This window comes from Ictalurus furcatus, chromosome 28 (genome assembly GCF_023375685.1).
Source record: "Ictalurus furcatus strain D&B chromosome 28, Billie_1.0, whole genome shotgun sequence".
NCBI classification, from domain to species: Eukaryota; Metazoa; Chordata; class Actinopteri; order Siluriformes; family Ictaluridae; genus Ictalurus; species Ictalurus furcatus.
In genome coordinates this window covers 9512426-9531691 of record NC_071282.1, presented here as the reverse complement: position 1 = coordinate 9531691, position 19266 = coordinate 9512426, and the positions used below count along the sequence as shown (strand labels likewise).

Genomic DNA, 19266 nt, shown 5'->3' with positions numbered 1-19266 from the left:
GGTTTTCAGGACAATCCTGAGTGAGCGATTAACATTAAACAAATTAAATATTTTTGACACAAACTTACACACACTGCACACTGCATTCATGTCCTTCTAGAAAATGGGAATTACCAGTGCAGGTACTCCGTTTTCCTCAGTCAGTGTCAGAGACAGATCTCGACCAGTTCTCTTCAGGGAAATATAGTTAAACTGATGGCGTTTGGTAGTTGTAGTGACACTGCTGCCCAACACTGTGTCTGTTCCACCACATAGCATTAAAAATGAAAGCTGTAGAAAGCGTGCTTCAGCCTGGAGGTCAGGTTCATTTAGTCTTTTAGTTTTAAAGTAAATGTTTAAAAAGTAGTATTCACAGTGTGTACAATGTCTATTTAAACTCCATTAACACACTACACCAGTATCTACTGTATGTTCAGGCTGCTCATGGGAAATAAACCTGGAGCTAATACTGTTTGTCACATCCAGTCAAGCCAATATTTTACCGTCCTCATACTGTGTGTAGACCTTAACAGAATTGCTATCCCGACTATATTAGGCATCATGTTGTCGTTTATGGTGCAAGCCAATTTGAATAAGTTATTCACGACTTTGTCAGCATGCTTAGCTTATTGTAAGCCCTTAGCTCATTTACAGCAGATACAGAATGCTCGTCTGTGCTCGGTCACTTCCAAAGGGGGTCACCCGTCGCCCATTTTAGCACATCTCCAGCTGCTTGCTGTTTATTACAGGGTCCTGTTTGAGGTGCTATTAGATTTTATCGCTCTTAATGGGCTGCCATTTTTCTTTGACCTTTTCAGTGAGCCACTGCTTAGTTTTGGCCATTATACAGTCACAGTTGTAGAATGGTTTGACACTGAATATTAGGTATGTTTCAGCTTTTATGTGAAAAGTAAAACCCATCTTTAGCGTTCTGAAATACTTTTAGCTATGAAATAAATAGAATGGTTATAGCTCGGTCATGTGTTGTTGCAACGTACAAGACAATGGAAAAACTCCATGCCAACACTGTCGTATGCACAGTTTAAGATCGAGTCCGTGTGTAAAGTTATAGCGCAAGTAAAAGCAGTAGTACACAGTGCAGGTAATGACACAGTCCTCGCTGGCACCTCACTGATTCCTGATTGAAGCTGTTGCTTATTTAGCAGCTCTACTGCAGTTATTTTGACACTAGAGCACTGAGATGTACAGAGGCATCACAAGGAGTTTTATAACTGAATCCCAACGTTCAGGCTTCCTTTCCTCAGTCGGACTTGAATAGATGTATTTGCCCGATGGAACGCGACAGCAAATGAGATTTGACTTCTCCTAAAACTCAAAACTCCCAGTCAAGTTACAGTGCAATGTTGTGCATACATGCGTTTCTTCAGGAGTTGCTTTTTGTTTTGGTGCCTCCGAGCTGGCTTTTCCCTCCTCAGACCCTACCTTTTGGCAGCCATTTGTCTGGGAGAACACATTTTGCTCTCACCCCAGGGGAGATTGCAGATGTCAGACAGGCCGTAAATGTCATTGCAGCTTGGTGCATCTCTTGTATCTAAAGGCTTTTTTTTTTTTTTAGCAAAATGTGTTCGTGTCAGAACATTACTTTTGTTTTAAGTCAGAAATGATCAAGAGAATACTGTTTAAGATCATGTTTTTGTTCCATTTTTCCCTGGAGTTGCACTTTAATAACTTGTTTGCCCTCCTTTTTTACAACTGACTCGATTGTCTTTTATATCCTCAGAGAGGTTTTTGGATCCTCTTAGTTGTAATATTCGGCCCCCTGTGGCCCAGCCTGTCCTTCTTGTTATCTGTTCTAACACTACCAGATGGCATGTACTGCTTTTTTTTTTCCCCTCTTTTTTTTTTTTTTTAAATTATATCTGGAGATAGAAATTATGGTCGTGACCACTTCTTTTTCAAAATATTCTGTTAATTTTTATTTTTCTCAAATTTTACATAAGATGTGGATATTCCAAACAATCGATGTATGCAAACATTAAAGTATAAAAAGCCCAAACTGTGTTCCACGTTAATAGCAGTCAAGACAAAAAAGGCAAGAAAAAAATCAAGAGGATGGTTGTGAGTAGTATAATGGGTATCAGCAGCTTACTGTGTGTTCAAAGTAATCAACATCAACACATTTTAATTCCCCGTTGCTTTGAATGTGAAGAGTCAGTGTTTGGCAGTTTGAGAGAAATTACCCTTGACATGTTTTTGTTTAGGGCAGCGGTATTCGATTGATTTGATGTTCAAACCTCACGTTTTTATTTGCCATACCTGCTAACATTGTGCATTTTTCCTGGAAAAAATATTCTACACACACACACAACCACACAAAAGTGACCATTCCCTTTTCTATTCAGCTTATCGTTTGCAATATTATTGGTGGCTGAACCTGTCTAAAGTTTAGTGCTTGACCATAAGTCGTTTTTGCACGTTGGCAACAACACAAAGTGGCCAGAAGTCTTGGGATGTGATTGATGGTGATACAAATGAAAAGACAAGCAGTGTAGTGAATATCCATTTTAAAACCTTTTGCAGTAAGTGAATAACAGTCGGTTGGTAAAAGTGGCTTCATAATAAAATAAAAAAAGCCCACCTAAATGGAACGATCAATGTCTGTTCATCCACCAATGTTGACCCGAGTGGTGGTGCCCCCTGCTCAAGCCCAACCCCCCCATCCCCTGGCCGCCCCGGTTTTAATACATCGCCACTGTACTAATCCAGCTATCTGACTGAAAAAAATAGTAATTCCCATCATAGAAATATGAGATGGGAATAGTTGTGCGTGTGTGTAAACACTAGGATCAGAACAGGTTATTCCCAAAGCCCCCCTGTGTCTGTCCCACTTCACTGGATTGCAGAAAAAAACCTTGTATAAAAATAAAAGAAAGAGGTCACACTGTGTTTCTGTCTCAGCTGCAGTATATTGTTCCGTTTTAAATAACATGCTGATTCCCCTTTTGTATGCTTAATTACTGAACGTATTACAACTATTACATGCTTTAAATTATGTGATTAAAATCACTGAGGTTTTGCTTCTTTCTGTGCCCAAATCAATTGATAATAGCGTTCCTTTTGTTGTGTGTTGTTATTTTAAAAGCTGCCATCAATCTGGCTCAGCTGAAGCTTTTCCGGCACTACTATGTGATGGTAAGTACTGACATTATTCACTGTCTAATACTCTCTCCTTCTTCTTTTTTTTCCCCTTCTGCCTCTCTCGCCTTTTCTCATTTCACACCTGCTGAAAACTCTGGTGTCCAGAGGGGATCACACTTTCATGTTCTGTGTCGCATTGCTTTGAAATAGAAGACGGTTTTGGTTGTATCTTTAGGCAGAGCATCAAAGTGTTGTTTTAATATGGCTTGCAAGTAAGGCAGAATTAGTTGACAAGTTAAGGGATAAGGTTGTACTTCAAACAACTACAAAAAAAAAATTCCACTAAACATGCAGTTAATGTTTTATTTCCCCCGCAGACTATTTTTGAACTGCAGCTGCAAGAAACAATGCATTTTTAATATTGCCTTACTTTAAAATATATTGCATAGCATTACCTTTAAATATTACAGTGCATTTTGCAACAGTAGCCATGCTGTTCAACTATAAAACACTGCATAGTGGAGAAGGAGACTGCTGTATTATATATTGAAAGGCTGTTCAGAATAAGTCCTTGGATAAGCACAAGACAGTCTTTATGATTACAGCAGCAGTTCTTGGGTATAAATCTACAGTATCTGGGTAAGATTATCCACTGATAACACGGGTTAGGCACAGGTGAGTATTAGGAAGTGTTAATCAACTACTGAGCCACCACTGCCCAGTTTTGGATCACTGTCTCACCTGTTAGTCCATTTGCGCGCTCAAATGATCTCTTCGGTCCAATTTAGCTTCACACATCACGCATTCAGTCAAACACTGACTGACACTTACATGGACAGCAGTAATCTAATTATTGACCTTATTCTGAATAAGACAATATTCTGATTAAGGTGTTTACATGAGTTGCTTTTTGAATACTTTTTTCCTGCTCGTGTTTTACATGTTATAGAATGTAGATTAATGGCCTGCGTCGTTACGTCCCCACACCACGCCATCCGACGTTCCCTCCAGAATTCCACGCATCAACGTGTCTTCGTTATGGAACCGTATACAGTTTTGGGTGTTTCATTTTTAATTTTACAAAAGCTTCAAGTGCAGTTAATTTTTTGTCATGCTAAACGTGCAAATAAACGACTGCTTGAAGTCGTGGGCTGCATCCAAAACCGCATACTTACCTGCTACATAGTAGCTGAAATACATGTATATCTCCTACTATATAGTAGGTAAGTACGCAGTTTCGGACGCAGCCATACTCTCTTGTTTGCTGTAAAACGGTTGAGCACTGCCGTGTGTGTGTGTCCTGTCGCAAAATGTGGTGAAAACTCTCACACGACGTTAATAGTGTGATTAAGGTGTGTACATGTCTGTAACACACGTCGATAATGCGACTAAAACAGGAATACTCCACATGTCTCAATTCAATTTGTGTTTACTTCAAGTATGACTTTAATCGGATTAAGGTAATAAAAAATTGCTGTTTACATGCTAGTTTTGTTCATTAGAGTTAAATATCAAAATATTGTTGTTCATGTAAACGTACTGACTCTCAGTTAAACAAAAATGCTCATTTAAAGAATCTATCTATCGATCTACAGTGTATATATTTACACCAATCAGCTCATTGATGCAGGTGGAGAGTGAAAACTTGCCCATCTGGTCTGATCCCACAGAAGAGCTACTGTAGCACATATTGCTGAAAAAGTTAATGCTGGCTATGATAGAAAGGTTTCAGAACACAGTGCATGGCAGCTTGCTGTGTATGGGGCTGCGAGCTGCAAACAGGTCAGAATGCCCATGCTGACCACCGCCTGTCCCCTGCTGAAAGTGCCTACAATGGGCACGTGAGCATCAGAACTGCACCATGGAGCAATGGAAGAAGGTGGCCTGGTATGGTGAATCACATTCTTTTACATCATGTGGACGGCCAGTTGCATGTGCGTCGCTTATCTGGGGAAGAGATGGCACCAGGATGCACTATGGGAAGCCAGCGGAGGCAGTGTGATGCTCTGGACAATGTTCTGCGGGGAAACATTGGGTCCTGGCATTCATATGGATGTTACCTTTGACACGTCCTACCTACCTAAACTTTGTTGCAGACCGAGTACACCCCTTCATGGCAATAGTATTCCCTAACGTCAGTGGCCTCATTCAGCAGGATACTGCTCCCTGCCACGCTGCAAAAATTGTTCAGGAATGGTTTGAGGAACATGACAGAGTTCATGGTGTTGACTTGGCCTCCAAATTCCCGAGATCTCAATCCGATCGAGCGTCTGTGGGATGTGCTGGACAAACAAGTCCAATCCATGGTGGCCCCACCTCACAACATGCAGGACTTAAATGATCTGCTGCTTACGTCTTGGTCCCAGATTCCACAGCACACCTTCAGAGGTCTTGTGGAGTCCATGCCTTGACGGGTCAGAGCTATTTTGGCGGCATGAGGGGGACCAACACAGTATTGGGCTTTAACGTTATGGCTGAAAATTATATATCATTTCCATGAATGCCAGCAAATGTTTTTTCCTGATTCTTTTAACAACTATCCAAATGAACTGCACCACAAAAAAAGACTGCATATGTGAATGTGCCCTTCATGAACCCTCCCAGAAGTCCGTCACTTTCTTCCTCATTGTGCAAAACGTATTGAATGTGCGATCCATGAAAGATTCTCACTTGCGCATTGGTTTCCCCTATTTTCTCTTGCTATCTGATTCTCTTCTTCTGTATCCAGACCATTGACGCTCGCTCTCTTTGTAATGGGTTTTCACATAATATCACGTTCTTTTGTAGAGCTCTCCCTCATTGCAGGATTTATATTAGATGTCGGTTCTGCTTGACCTGTACAATGACACAAGTGATTTATATTCATCTATTCATGACTTACCGTGTTGGAATATGTATTATAATTTGTACTGAGCTGCAGCACTGATGTTTCTGAGATTCTTTTCTTCATTTCGGAGGTATGAATTTGTTGGGCATCACTGCTGCTGAAATAAGTCTGATGACGTGGAGTGAGAGTGGAACATAGTCTGGCTGATGATTAAATTGCTAGGTGCTGTCCAGTTTGTAGAGTATTTCATGTTTGTCTTTTTGGTTTCCTTATGGAGATGTCTTGGTAGTTATTTACCAATGCATGTTTTTTTGGGGGGGGTTTTTTTTACAGTTGTGCCCAAAAGTTTGCATACCCCTTGCAGAATCTGCTAAACCTTAATACTGTTAACAAAATAAGATGGATCATAAAAATCCCATGTTGTTATTTTTTATTTAGTACTGTCCTGAAAAAGCTATGATGCATAACAGATGTTTACATATAGTCCACAAGAAAAGATAATAGCTGAATTTATTTTTAAAAATTACCCTGTTCAAAAGTTTACATACCTTGTGAAAAGATGGATCTCAACATCATATAGCAACTGTTGGAAAAGGGTCAAATTTGCAGAAGATGCTGGAAAAGCAAAAAATGTGCAGGACCTGGAAGATTTTTATGAACAGTAGGCAGTTTAACTGCTCAGGACAAACAAGGGACTCATGAACAACTATCACAAAACAAAAGGACAGTTGTGTATCATCCAGGTAACGACACACAGTATTAAGAATCAAGGGTATGTAAACTTTTGAACTTCGTAATTTTTATAAATTCAGCTATTATCTTGTCTTGTGGACTAATATGTAAAGATCTGTTATGTGAAATAGATTATTCAGGACAGTACTAAATAATAAACATTTCTTATGATCCCTCTTATTTTGTTAACAGTGTTAAGATTTAGCAGATTCTGCCAGGGTATGCAAACTTTGGGGAACAACTGTATATATTAAGCAACTACAGTATTAAGTATTGGGTACTAAAGAAAAGATTATGTATATAGTAAGGTGAGGTTGACTAAACTGTTAATTGAGCTTAATTTATCAGTACTTTATAGTTTTTGAGTATACAAACTATCTACTAATAGCTGGTTATTGCAGTGGAGGTTTGTAGGTTTGCTCACAGAAATGGGTCAAATGGGAACATCCCAGCACTTCTGCAGTAGCATTTGTTAGGATAACAACTGGCTAATCAAGTTTATGATCTATTAAATAAGCTATTGATCTTTAGCCAAACTTTTGTTCCACTCTGCAGCCCTTCATTAGGGCTTTTCCTTCATTAACACATGTATACGATATATTAGAAATAGTATGTAAACGATTAGCTTTTGTAGCCCATTACTAGCGTAATTATTCAGATAAACATGAAAGTTGCATACAGTGCATCCGGAAAGTATTCACAGCGCACAGTGCTTTTTTGTTTGTTTTTTATTTTTAATAAATTTGCAAAGATTTCAACAAACTTATTTCACGTTGTCATTATGGGGTATTGTTTGTAGAATTTTGAGGAAAATAATGAATTTAATCCATTTTGGAATAAGGCTGTAACATAACAAAATGTGGAAAAAGTGAAGCGCTGTGAATACTTTCCGGATGCACTGTATTTCTATGAGCGAACCTATTTGTCACTGGCATTGTACTAACCAGCAAGCAGCAGACTGTTATTGTGTTTATAATATATATAACATTATAAGCAGTGATAGTGTCATGCATTACCTTAGGGACTCATACCTGTTCCTTACTGATGCTTTCTAAATCTTTAACTAATTGATCAGTTATGGGTAATCAATCACTTATTAACAGCATATTATGTTTTCAATATGCGCCTCTTGATGTTACTGCTGTCCTTGCTCTCTCTCATTGATTTCAAATGCCAGAGCCCTACATATTTATTTACACTCCAGATGTCAGTAATTACCTTGTAATGATTAGATAACTGACTGAGTTGAATGATGTGAGGAACTCCGCGTGTATGCACGATTAATATCTGTATTTCTACTTCACAGATCGTGTGCTATATTTATTTCACCCGTATCATCGCCATCCTCATCAAGGTCATCGTGCCCTTCCAGTGGAAATGGCTCTATCAGGTGGGTGAAGGATGTTTCTCTTTCCTCTTGCGCCAACTTATTCAGTCATCAATATACTTCCTGAAATTCCTCTCAGCAGTAAGAGTACACGATGACGGAGCTGTAGGTGTGTGTGAAAGGTACAAATTAGACTGTATTAGCCATGAATACGACATGAAAACATACTTTTCTTCAGAGATTTTTTTCCCCTCTACATAAGACATTCAAGACATTATAAACTGTGTTATTTGACATTTAAATTTTTTAAAATGTTTTTTTTATCTCTTTTCATCTGTTATGCAAGTGAATGTTTTCCTAATGCTCTTTGTAGATCCATCCATCTATTTTCCATATCGCTTGCGGGGGATCAGGAGCCTATATCAGGGAACTTGGGGCACAAGCCAGGGGACACCTGGGACGGGGTGGCAACCCATCACGGGGCACAATCTCACACACACACACACACTAATACACGCACGCATGCACACTGTGGACAGTTTGGAAATGCCAATCAACCTACAACACATGTCTTTGGACTGTGGGAGGAAACCTGTGTACCCAAAGGAAACCCCCAAAACATGGGGAGAACTTGTAAACTCCGCACACACAAACAGGCGGGATTCGAACCCCCAACCCCGGAGGTGCGAGACAAACGTGCTAATCACAAAGCCACCATGCCCCGCTCTATATGGAGATGAATCACAAATTATAGAATGGCTGGCTTCCTGAAAATTTTGCATTTTATGTTTTAAGCTTTATGGTCGTTTTGGAAGGATTTCTTCTACCTCTAGTTCTGACCGTGTGACTTTAACAATACATGAATAAATGTGCTTATAAAGTCCCTGGCAATATGGTATCAACTATTAAAAGATCTGATAATAAATAAGCATTTATCAGTGGCAGATCCATATTGATCGACAGCGGCATCTCCCCAGCAGCGCAAACCACTCGGGAACAGTGCTAGTACTAGAAAAGTGTGTAGGAATTGTTTAGTGTTGCCTGGTGTCTTGCTGTATTTTTCACATATTTGAATGAAAAGCAGAGAATTCATATTTCTTGTAACTACTATTTCCCCATTCCAGCTAGTTAAAAAAAAAAAAAGTTACGCTGATCAGCAGAGCATAGCACTGCAGTGTGCAGGAGCATGTTTTTTTTTTTAATTATTATTCTTGGAACAACATTTCCCTGACAACATCTGATTCCTCTGTTTACAAAAATAAGCAGATGAGTAATTCTGATTAGTAGCTCTCTTGTAAACATGACCTCACCTTTAGCAAATATAGTCCTTTCCAACTCAAATATGCAAGAAGAAAATGAAGAAACTCAGAACACTCTTAATTGAAAATAAATAAACTCACAGAAGCGATACACAGCAGTAGTATGTTAAAATGAAGGTAAGTGGACATGGGCATTAAGAGTGTAAAGAAGATGAATACATCAACTATAGGCCTTTGGGTTCTTTTCAATTCTTTAATTGTTTCCTTGTTTCACATCCCTGCATCCCCTCCTTGCTTCTTAACTCCTCCTCACCCTGACGATCAATAGATCCATTGACAATCCAGGAATCAGTCCCAAAAGTATTTGCTAAATGAGGTGCCCTCTCTCAAAGAATGACATTTATTAATGATCGCACAGCTGTATCGCTTGTTCTGTGGCATAATGGATCACAGTGGGATTGCACAATGAATGAATAACATTAAAATCAATTAGAAAAGGACTGCACACGTACGTTTAACTTTACACATATAAAGGATGATGCTTTAGCCTGTACAATATTCTACTCAATCCTCAACTGGCGTCTAATCTGGGCATGTTTTCTGGAAACTCGCACACATTTTGATGTCTTTTGATCATTGATTTTCCTCTGTCCCATCACATTCTTTGTAGATTATTCGTAACATTCCACATTTTCTTATTTAAATGTGTCCCATACTGGTGTAACAGTGTAGACAAACACTCTACCTTATGAAGAATTACAGCCAGTACACCAGTTGAACCTTCATAACACCTACTACTGAAAGCCTTTTGTAGGTTTTCACACTTAAATAGTGCGCTACATATTGTGGTGGAGAGTTTATACCACTACTATGTGTCACGCTTTACAATAAGCACCTGTGTGTCCTCAGTCTGGAAGCCTTCTTTCTCCTTATCCTTGATTTCAATGTGCTCATTTAAATAATTGATACATCCTTAATGATGGAGGACTTTGATCGATTTCCAGGTCATGGGCTAAAGGACACCGAATCGAGGAGCCATCAATTAGAGTACTGAGACAAAGCCAGAAACATGGTCTCGCCTGAAAATTAATACCACATGCTACTTCAGTAGAACAGAGCAATATTTTACTGCATTCTCTCCCAGTTTAAAACTGTTTGGACTGCAGAATAATGGAAATGAAGCCTGTAGTCATCCAGAACCTCTTCAAACTTTTAAGTGTTTTGACATTGGATGGATGGATGGATGGATTAATGCAGTGGTTCTCAATCTTCTTCAGCATGAGGCCCCATTGTGTGGGGTGTATCCCTTTGTGGCCCCCTAGACTCATCAAATTTTTACAACTTGTTTTTTTTTTCACTCTAGGCTCTTCTGTATTAACTTTCTCAGCTAAGAGACTACCTCCTCTATCTAAAAGAGGCTTAGGTTTTTATCAGCGTGTAGCTAACGGTACACTAGTATATCAACGGATGTCTCTGTTTGGTGTGTGTCTTAGTGTGCTGTGTATAATTGATTTCATTTATTAATATTTCTCATGGTTATGTGCATCATAGTTCAAAAGTTGACAATCCTGACATACAGGTCAAATTAATTTTTTTTAAAAAATGTTCTAGAATTTCTATTTCTTCCACCCCCAACGCAAGCTGGTGGCCCCCAGTTTGAGAACCACTGGATTAATGGATGATGGAAACCATGAAAATGGCTTCGGACTGCAATTCATATGAACAGTTATGCTACGATGGCTTAGGACCGCAGTTTTGCACTCAAGTCTCCATCAGTGAACAGTGGAAAAGTTCAACAATATAGACTTCATGTGAAAACCATAATGAGTTTCCTGGGTACACAATTGCACTGTTTGACCATGTAGTACACAGTTATAGAAGGGATTTATTTATAATCTCTCCAGTGTCACCCAGATGAGGATGGGTTCCCTTTTGTGTCTTCTTCCTCATATCGTCTCAGGGAGTTTTTCCTTGCCACCGTCGCCTCTAGCATGCTCAATAGGGAAAAATTTATACATTTAAAATGTATATTCTGAATTGATGTATTTATATATGTAAAGCTGCTTTGTAACAATGTCCAATGTTAAAAGTGCTATACAAAAAAAATTTATTGAATTGAGCTAATGGATGGCGGATTAATGGATGATAGATGGATGGATGGATGGGAACTAAAAGAACTTTTGGGTTACATTAATGTTGTGATGTAACACGCCGTTATGCTGCTCTTCACAGCTGCTGGATGAACTGGCAACTCTGACCTTCTTCGTCCTGACTGGCCACAAGTTCCGTCCAGCTTCTTCTAACCCCTACCTGCTGCTGTCTGTGGAGGACGAGGAGGACATGGAGATGGATGATGTGTAAGATGTTCACACAAACACAGAAATATGACTCATGCTGTATACTGTAAATAGATGCACAGTACAGCCAGAAGCCCTGCTCATTGCTCCCCTCATGTAAAGGCATTGCCAGTGTCCCATTTCTTAATTTCTGCCTCTTCCCTGCATTTCTTAAAGAAAACAAATTAACATGTGATCTTCAATCACGTCCTAGATTTATATTGTAATGAAATGTATTGTACTCTGTGTACATAACTTTTTAGTTTAAACTTTTTTTTTTTAATCAACATGTTGGTCTATTTTCACTTTGGTTAATAGATTCTTACATTACCCACAATGCTGTTCGACTGCCTGCTGATAGTAGTGCCTGTGGGATTTAGCCCCCGCTTCATCTCTAGCGCCAGCAGGGCCTTTCTGCTTTTTTCACTCTCTTTCTCTCTCGTTCTGTCCCTCGCTCTGTCGCAGCCAGAAATAGCTTAGCAACATGTGTCCTTGTTCTTCACCTGCACCATTTTTCTCTCCACATTTCTCTGCATTTTTGCTCACCCCGCTAAGGGTGAGTCCTTCCTCAAGTCCTTCACCTCAGTCTGTACAGGGCAGTGGGTGAGTGATCTCATGCCTTTTTTTTCTCCTTTTTTATGGATGGGAAGTGAACTAGAAGGGCAGATGTGCAAATTGTGCCCGATGAGTCATATAAAGAACAGAGAAGATAGATGACAGGGAAGCATGGGCCAAAAATGGATTCTATTAAAGCATACATTTGCAAATAGATCATCCGAAGCTTGGTTGGTGTGGTCTGGTTCTGAATTCAGGCTCTATTGTGAGTACAGGATCTGTTCGTATGGTTTTGCAGCCTCCGGTCATCAGCCTAGATTTTCACTTCAGAATGTTCCCTTGCTGTTGCCAGGAAGCTGACATGACCCAGCTACTCAAGCAGGCGCCATGTGGCCTGGCATTTTTTTAGGCCTCTCCTGATCCCAGGAGAAGGAGTTGCAGGTGCTGCTGGTTGTGGTGGAGGATCAGCTGGCCCTTAGGTGAATACACCACCTCTCTCCTGTTCATTACGGCCAAGGCTGGCTCCATGCCACTCCAGCTGTGTATTCTGTGCAGAGTGGATGTGAGATTTTTCAGACATTTCATTTTGTTGTGTGGTAGGCAGTGATCGACATGTTTTTTAATAAATAAATAAATAAATAAATAATCAAAATGATGGTAGCAGTAGAATAGCCAGGAATCCATTTCAGGGGGAAATGAGGAAATGTATGAAAGTAAAAATCACCCAGTAATCTCAAATTATATTGAGAACACAAATGTGTCATCATTTAAGGTACAATCTACTCTATGTAATGTAAATAATGATATTTCGGAGTGACATTTAATCTTATAAAAGCAGATTCTTTGTCTCGTCCTGCAGTAAACACCTGCAATAAACGTCTCCTCCATTTCCCTGAGCTCAGAGGGCAGCTAGCTGGATTTCAAACAGAAACAGGAAAAAAATCTGGTAGCCAATACAGTGTGATTAAACAGCACTAAGAGATGTTTATTTGAAGTTTGGGATGGTTAAAGAATGAATCTTTCTTAATAAACTTAATATAATAGAATTTATTATAATATAATAGAACAATAGTACAACTTTTTTCTAATATTAAAACTCTCAGCACATCTGTGGTGACTAGGTCTGTAAATCTAATGTGGATGGAATTAAAATATTGAGAGAAGTAATATCGCTTCATTTTATTAACCCAAAAGGCTGGCTGTCATTGTTTTAATCAGGGGGATGGTTTCCTCTTGCATCTGCCCCTAAATCTGAACCCTGGTGCTGGGATCATGGCTCCTGTTCTTCTCTTCAAACTATAAACCAACAAGCCATTAAACTGCGAGTCGAGCTGCCAGATGTTTTCCATATGATGCGTTTACTGCACACGTAATATTCGTACACGTAATATAGACTCGTACTTACTGTTTCAGCAAATGTTGTATAAAATGTTTAACAATTTACCTCAAAAACGGGAGTGGTTATAAATATTACAGGGTTGTAGATTAGGCTTTTGAGACAGGAATACTGATTCAGAATCATGATTTCAGTTTGTAATCATGTATAAATTTTTATAGACCTGAAATAATCCTATAATTTAAATATATAAAAAAAATACCTTATGAAAACTGTGATTTGTAATGGATCTGGCTAATCTATTCATTACAGCCTTCTGTTTACATTTTTATGGCCCAGAAATTAGCTCCGCCCCTAGCTAAAACCGAACTGCTCAGCTTTGCACCTTTTCCTAAAGAAATTAACCACACCCCCTGGTTTATGATAACTCCGCCCATAGTTCATTTTTAAAAAATGAACTGTTAATACACATCAGCTGGAAAGGAGGCAAGGGGATGTCTTGAGATTGCGTTTAGGCGGAATTGGGAAGGAGGGAGTGGGGGTCGAGCTGATTAGTCATAATCATGTAGACAAATTGAGCTAATTGGACTAACTCGAAATGCTAAGAATAACAGGTTTTCTTTATATAGCACCTTGCTAACACTCGAGCTCCGTTTACAAATCAGTTGAAAAGGAAACATAAAAAGCACAAAATGCAAATTAAAAATCAAATGACCGCTGAGTCATTGGGAGCTCAGAGCAGCTTAGTTCTGCAGCTTACAGTCCCACTCGTGACAGACACCATCACACAGCACGCACATCACATCCAGGTTGCTGAAGCCAGGAAAAGTGTGCAGCTTGAGCTCGGGTCTGTTGGTGCTAAAATGTGGCAAGAGAAATGATTTGAGCACTGAGCTTCTTAATACGCTCGAAAACTATGAGGCTAACCACAAGGCTTAAAACTACAACATGTACAAACACACAACTTCTCAATATAGCTGGAAGAAACCCAAACAATTATAAGCTAACTGTACTTATAGCACAGCACTGTCAAATCCTCGATTCTGATTGGTCAGAAAGTGTTGACTACATTTACATTTATTCATTTAGCAGACGCTTTTATCTAAAGCAACTTACAAATGAGGAAATACAAGCAAAGCGATATATCGAATGGAGAACAATACAAGTAGTGCTACCATACAAGATTTATAATTGAGTTCTAGAGAAGCAAAGTGCACAGAGTAGAGGTGTAATCAATAATTAGGGGTTAGTTAGCTGTTCACGGAAGAGGTGGGTCTTTTTTTGAAGATAGTGACAGATTCTGCTGTCCGGATTGAGGTTGGAAGTTCATTCCACCACTGAGGGACGGTTAGTGTGAAGGTTCTGGAAAGGGATCTTGAGCCACGCTGAGTAGGAACTACTAAGCGTCGGTCATTAAATGATCGCAGTTTGCGTGAGGGAACGTAAGTCTTCAGGAGAGTGTTGAGGTAGCGGGGTGCTGTTCCAGACAAGGTCTTGTACGTGAGCATCAAGGCCTTGAATTTGATACGGGCAGCTACAGGAAGCCAGTGGAGGGAGATGAAGAGAGGTGTGGCATGGGTTCTTTTGGGCTGGTTGAAGACGAGGCGCGCTGCTGCATTCTGAATGATCTGGAGGGGTTTGATGGAGCTGGCTGGGAGGCCCGAGAGTAGTGTGTTGCAGTAGTCTAGTTTTGAGATGACGAGAGCCTGGACTAGTAGCTGTGTAGCCTGTTTGGTGAGAGAGGGTCTGATTCTCTTGATGTTGTACAAAATGAACCTACAGGACCGTGCAGGATCACTTTAATATGGCATATGATTAATTTTCTACACCAGCACAGCTCTGACAGCAGTGCCGACTTCAATGCAAAGCGCAGGTTTATACAGTCCCTCCAGGATTTCATGATTCTGCGATCGATTTCTTTTAATGCGCTCCTTCAAATATGTGATTGTTTCTCTAGTAAAACCTTGCACAGGATCTTGTACTGCAATTGCTCCATATAAACTCATAATTGGTGAAGTTTTCTGTGTGGCTAGTGATGGAATGACTATAGCTTTTATGAGGAACTATCTTGTTTCATGGATATTAAAAGTGACTATAAATGGTTAAAAATGTATGACACGTCATTCTTTAATAAATTAAAACTGAGTCAACTTACTGCAAGGAGTAAAACACTTCAGGCATATGATTGCTTGACTAATTAACATAATGTGGCCATGTTCTCAGTGCTCAGTACCTGAGTGCCAAGACCAGAGGAGCACTGTAGAGGCAGAAATATGGACAATTCATTGATATTTTGACAGTTTGGATGGATGGATTATAATTTCTAGCAACACTGACATTATTTGTTCTTTCCAGTCCATACAGGATTTCGCAGGTTTTTTGTGTGTGTGATTTTTATGACTAAAAATGCTTGATTTTGGTGCGGCTTTTTTCAAAATTTGCGATGCAACTTTTTTTTTTTTGGTAAATGAGACCTTTTTAACACGCGTGAATCGAAGAAGACTTTGGCTGAATGCGCATTGTGATGTCACACAACGCCTCTTGGCCACAGATTTGCTCAAAATCTGCGGTAATTTTGCAATATTTGGAAGAGCTTGCAATTTTTGCTTGATTTTGCGTTCATTTCTGCGAGCGCAAAATCGTAAAATCCTGGAGGGACTGTCTCTTACAAAACAATTCATTTCAGTTTTAAAGGTTTTAGGGTGAGTGGAACCTCTAAAGAGTGTTTCAGCAAGTTTTAGTTTCAAGTGTATAGTATGGTTCTAAAGGTTAAGGAATAGTTTGTGATAAAGTCTTCACTTAATAAGCATTTACCAAGGATGGTTAAGACATACGAATATATAGGTGAACTAGACAAACTGTGTGTGCATATCAGACTGTATAATGATTGGTGGTGGTGTCCTCACAGCAACAGAAACAGCTCAACCGTGTGGTTTCTAATGAGAGGTTGAGTGTGTGGTGAAGAACACTGGGTGGAGTAGAGACATGAGTTAATTCTTACTCATTCGTAAGTTTATGCAGTGTCTCTTACTTCCAGTATGTCTCCGCCCATCTCAAACTGGTGGGGGGGCGGGGGGCAGAAGTCTCTCAGCTAAAGAGATCAACATTTATTGTTCTGCAAGTAATTTCAGCATGGAATCTGTTCTCTCCACAGGGTAACTACATCTACAGCCATGGGGGAGGGTGTGAAAAAGGTGAAGAAAGTGTCAAACGGCCCATCAGAGGAGCGGGAGAGCATGGCATGATGGGAAACGTAGTCCTTCAGGGATGTGTCTGGACTTCATGGCTAGTTGCGACATGGCGGGCATTTTAACCTTCGCTTGTGGAGGACACGGTGAAAATTCCCACTGGATGCGCTCATGCTGGGACGTGGTGTAATATCTCTGTAAATGCTCTACAGACAGTATAAAGACTCACTAACCTCCCTTTCTCAGTAGTTCTAATGGAAACGCTTGGTGCTGTGCTTTTGTCTTCAGTTAATGCAGGTTGTTTTGCTTTTATTTATTTATTATTGTTTTGTTTTTGTTTTTTTTAATTCATGGTCTCTTTATGGTATTTTTGTTCTAGCACTTTAGCCGAAACGCTCCGAGCAAATCTCAAGTCACTGCAGTGTCACTATGCAGATTCCTCGGTACTCCAGAGCCTCAAGTTTACTTACAGGTTTTACAGATTTGAGTTGAATTACTTTTCGCTGAAAGTGGCGTTTAAATAAAAAAGAAAAAAAATAGATGAAAAAGCTAGGCTGTATTTCCTGTATAAATGTACAGATCTGAGATAATTGTACAGACACAAGATTTCCTACCTTTAAAGGATGAACCTTGACTTTGTCATGTTTTCAGTGGCAGTTACTGTATCATTTTTATTTGAGGATTAATGATGTTATATTTCGGGGAATCTAAGAGTTTCCTATGTGGATGTTGCAAATGAATGCACTGGGCTGTATCTTTCAAGAGTATCAATAATTTTAATAATATTTGAAATCACAAATCTTAAGTTATCATTTGGATCAGTTATAAAAGGGTTTTATGTTAATGCTTAAATATTTTGCTTTTCAGAAATGTGTGGGCTACATAAAGTGGTGATATATTCTCAGTATTAAATTGTGCAATGGTTTGATTTCTGTTGAATTGTGTCTACATTTGTTTATTTTGTCTGAAGTTGAAAGACAAATGGATGTTTTTTTTTTTTGTTTTTTTTCTCCGATCTGTGTGATGTCGATCAGATATCAGGGACAAAAGTCTAATCGATCAGTCGTCTCTGCGGATTTTCTAAAACGCGGAGTAGTTGAGGAGCGTCATTATATTCATTAACATGTCACATTGAAAAGATTCTGGAGGACACAGATGGATGCTCTTCGTCAGTCACGTGAGATGTGTTTACACTTGTTAGTAAAGGCCATTATGCCCTGGGCTTGCGTTTTATACGGAATATCACTGCCAATTATTACTATATCGAAGGTTTAAAAAGAAAATATCTAATTTGGCTTCTTCACAGTAACACTAAGGGTCGATACTTAATGAAAGTCAATTTTTAGAAGACATTTTGTTGAACAAATGTTGGTGTATATTTAAATTTATTATCATTTTTCTTTTAACATTCCAAATACAACAATAATTACAAATTACACAAGTCCGCTTTTCTCCTTGCATATGATGACCACAAATTTTGCCATTCTATGTTTGAGAAAGGTCTGATCTTTACATTCTTCTCAAATATTCAGGGTAATGGTTTAAAGCGGTATCATTTTGATGTGGACTTCATTTACTTTTTGGATTTTTGCTGTATTTTTGGTTTATCGCTATTTGAAGGATTAGAGTAATATATGACCACTTTTCGGAGTGTGTCTAAAATTTAAAGATTTTAAATAGGGGTGTGTGATATGGCCCAAATATCATAACTCAGTTCTCAAAGACATTTTCACGTGTCCTGATATATACTGTAATTTTGATAAGAAACTCCGAGCAAAACTGTAGTGTTTTATACAATATTTCATGTCTTGTTTTCTGCCCAAACCACTGATAGGAAGGATCTATGTTGCAAATGTTAATGCAAATGATCCAGTTTCATAAAGCTGTACGCAGTGCATGGATGAGCAGCTGCCCTGAGGGTCTATGGGGCTCTAGGCAAGATTTGAGAATAGGCCACCCTTGTATCATTTTTTGCTATCAGCTAAACATGTCCTGACACAAAAACAACCAGAGAATGAGTGCTTTCAAAAACATCTCTTTTTAATTATTGTTAACCCAGCTAACAGATTAGCATTCCTTCAGCTTACATTTCACCTAAGCAATGGTGAAAATCAAGCTAGCTAGTACTTAGTTGACACTAGGGCCTTAGATGAGTCAGTCTGGTATGGGTTTACTGAGGATAGCAAATTACACATTTTGCCAGAGAAAAACAAGCAACCGCTGAAGTGGGACTAACTTATTAATCATCCTCATGTCTTGAGTGCTGCGTGTCATTGCTGTGGCTTAGATGCCCTTTAAGAGATTGCGACGTTGCCAAAATGTCAACAAGCAACTGAGAACAGCCTGAAGAGCCAGAGACACCAAAAATTGTGTCACAAACTCTAATCTAGCTCCCTGTGAGGCAAAATGTAACTCATTTCAATTGCAGAGTGCTTTATTGGCATGATTGTTTACATACAATATTGCCAAAGCATCAATATAGATAAGAATGGAGAATAATTAAAAAATAATAATAGAGAAAATAAGATGTTTGTTGAGTGTGTACGATTGAATTTGGGACCTGGACCATCGGCACTGGTTGCTGGGACTTGGCAGGATGTCATAGGTGGATCTGATGAAGAAGCTAAA

General features: G+C 39.2%; 1 protein-coding gene across 1 annotated transcript in view; it reads left to right on the top strand.

Annotated features, from left to right (window-relative positions):
- Positions 1 to 18074, top strand: part of gpr107 (G protein-coupled receptor 107) — a 36252-nt gene extending 18178 nt beyond the window's left edge. Inside the window, exons 15-18 of the mRNA XM_053617769.1 lie at positions 3083 to 3132; positions 7944 to 8027; positions 11456 to 11580; positions 16605 to 18074. Of these exons, the coding sequence (XP_053473744.1) occupies positions 3083 to 3132; positions 7944 to 8027; positions 11456 to 11580; positions 16605 to 16695 (350 nt within the window). The 3' untranslated portion in view covers positions 16696 to 18074. The remainder of the gene's footprint in view (positions 1 to 3082; positions 3133 to 7943; positions 8028 to 11455; positions 11581 to 16604) is intronic.
- Positions 18075 to 19266: the final 1192 nt, after the last annotated feature.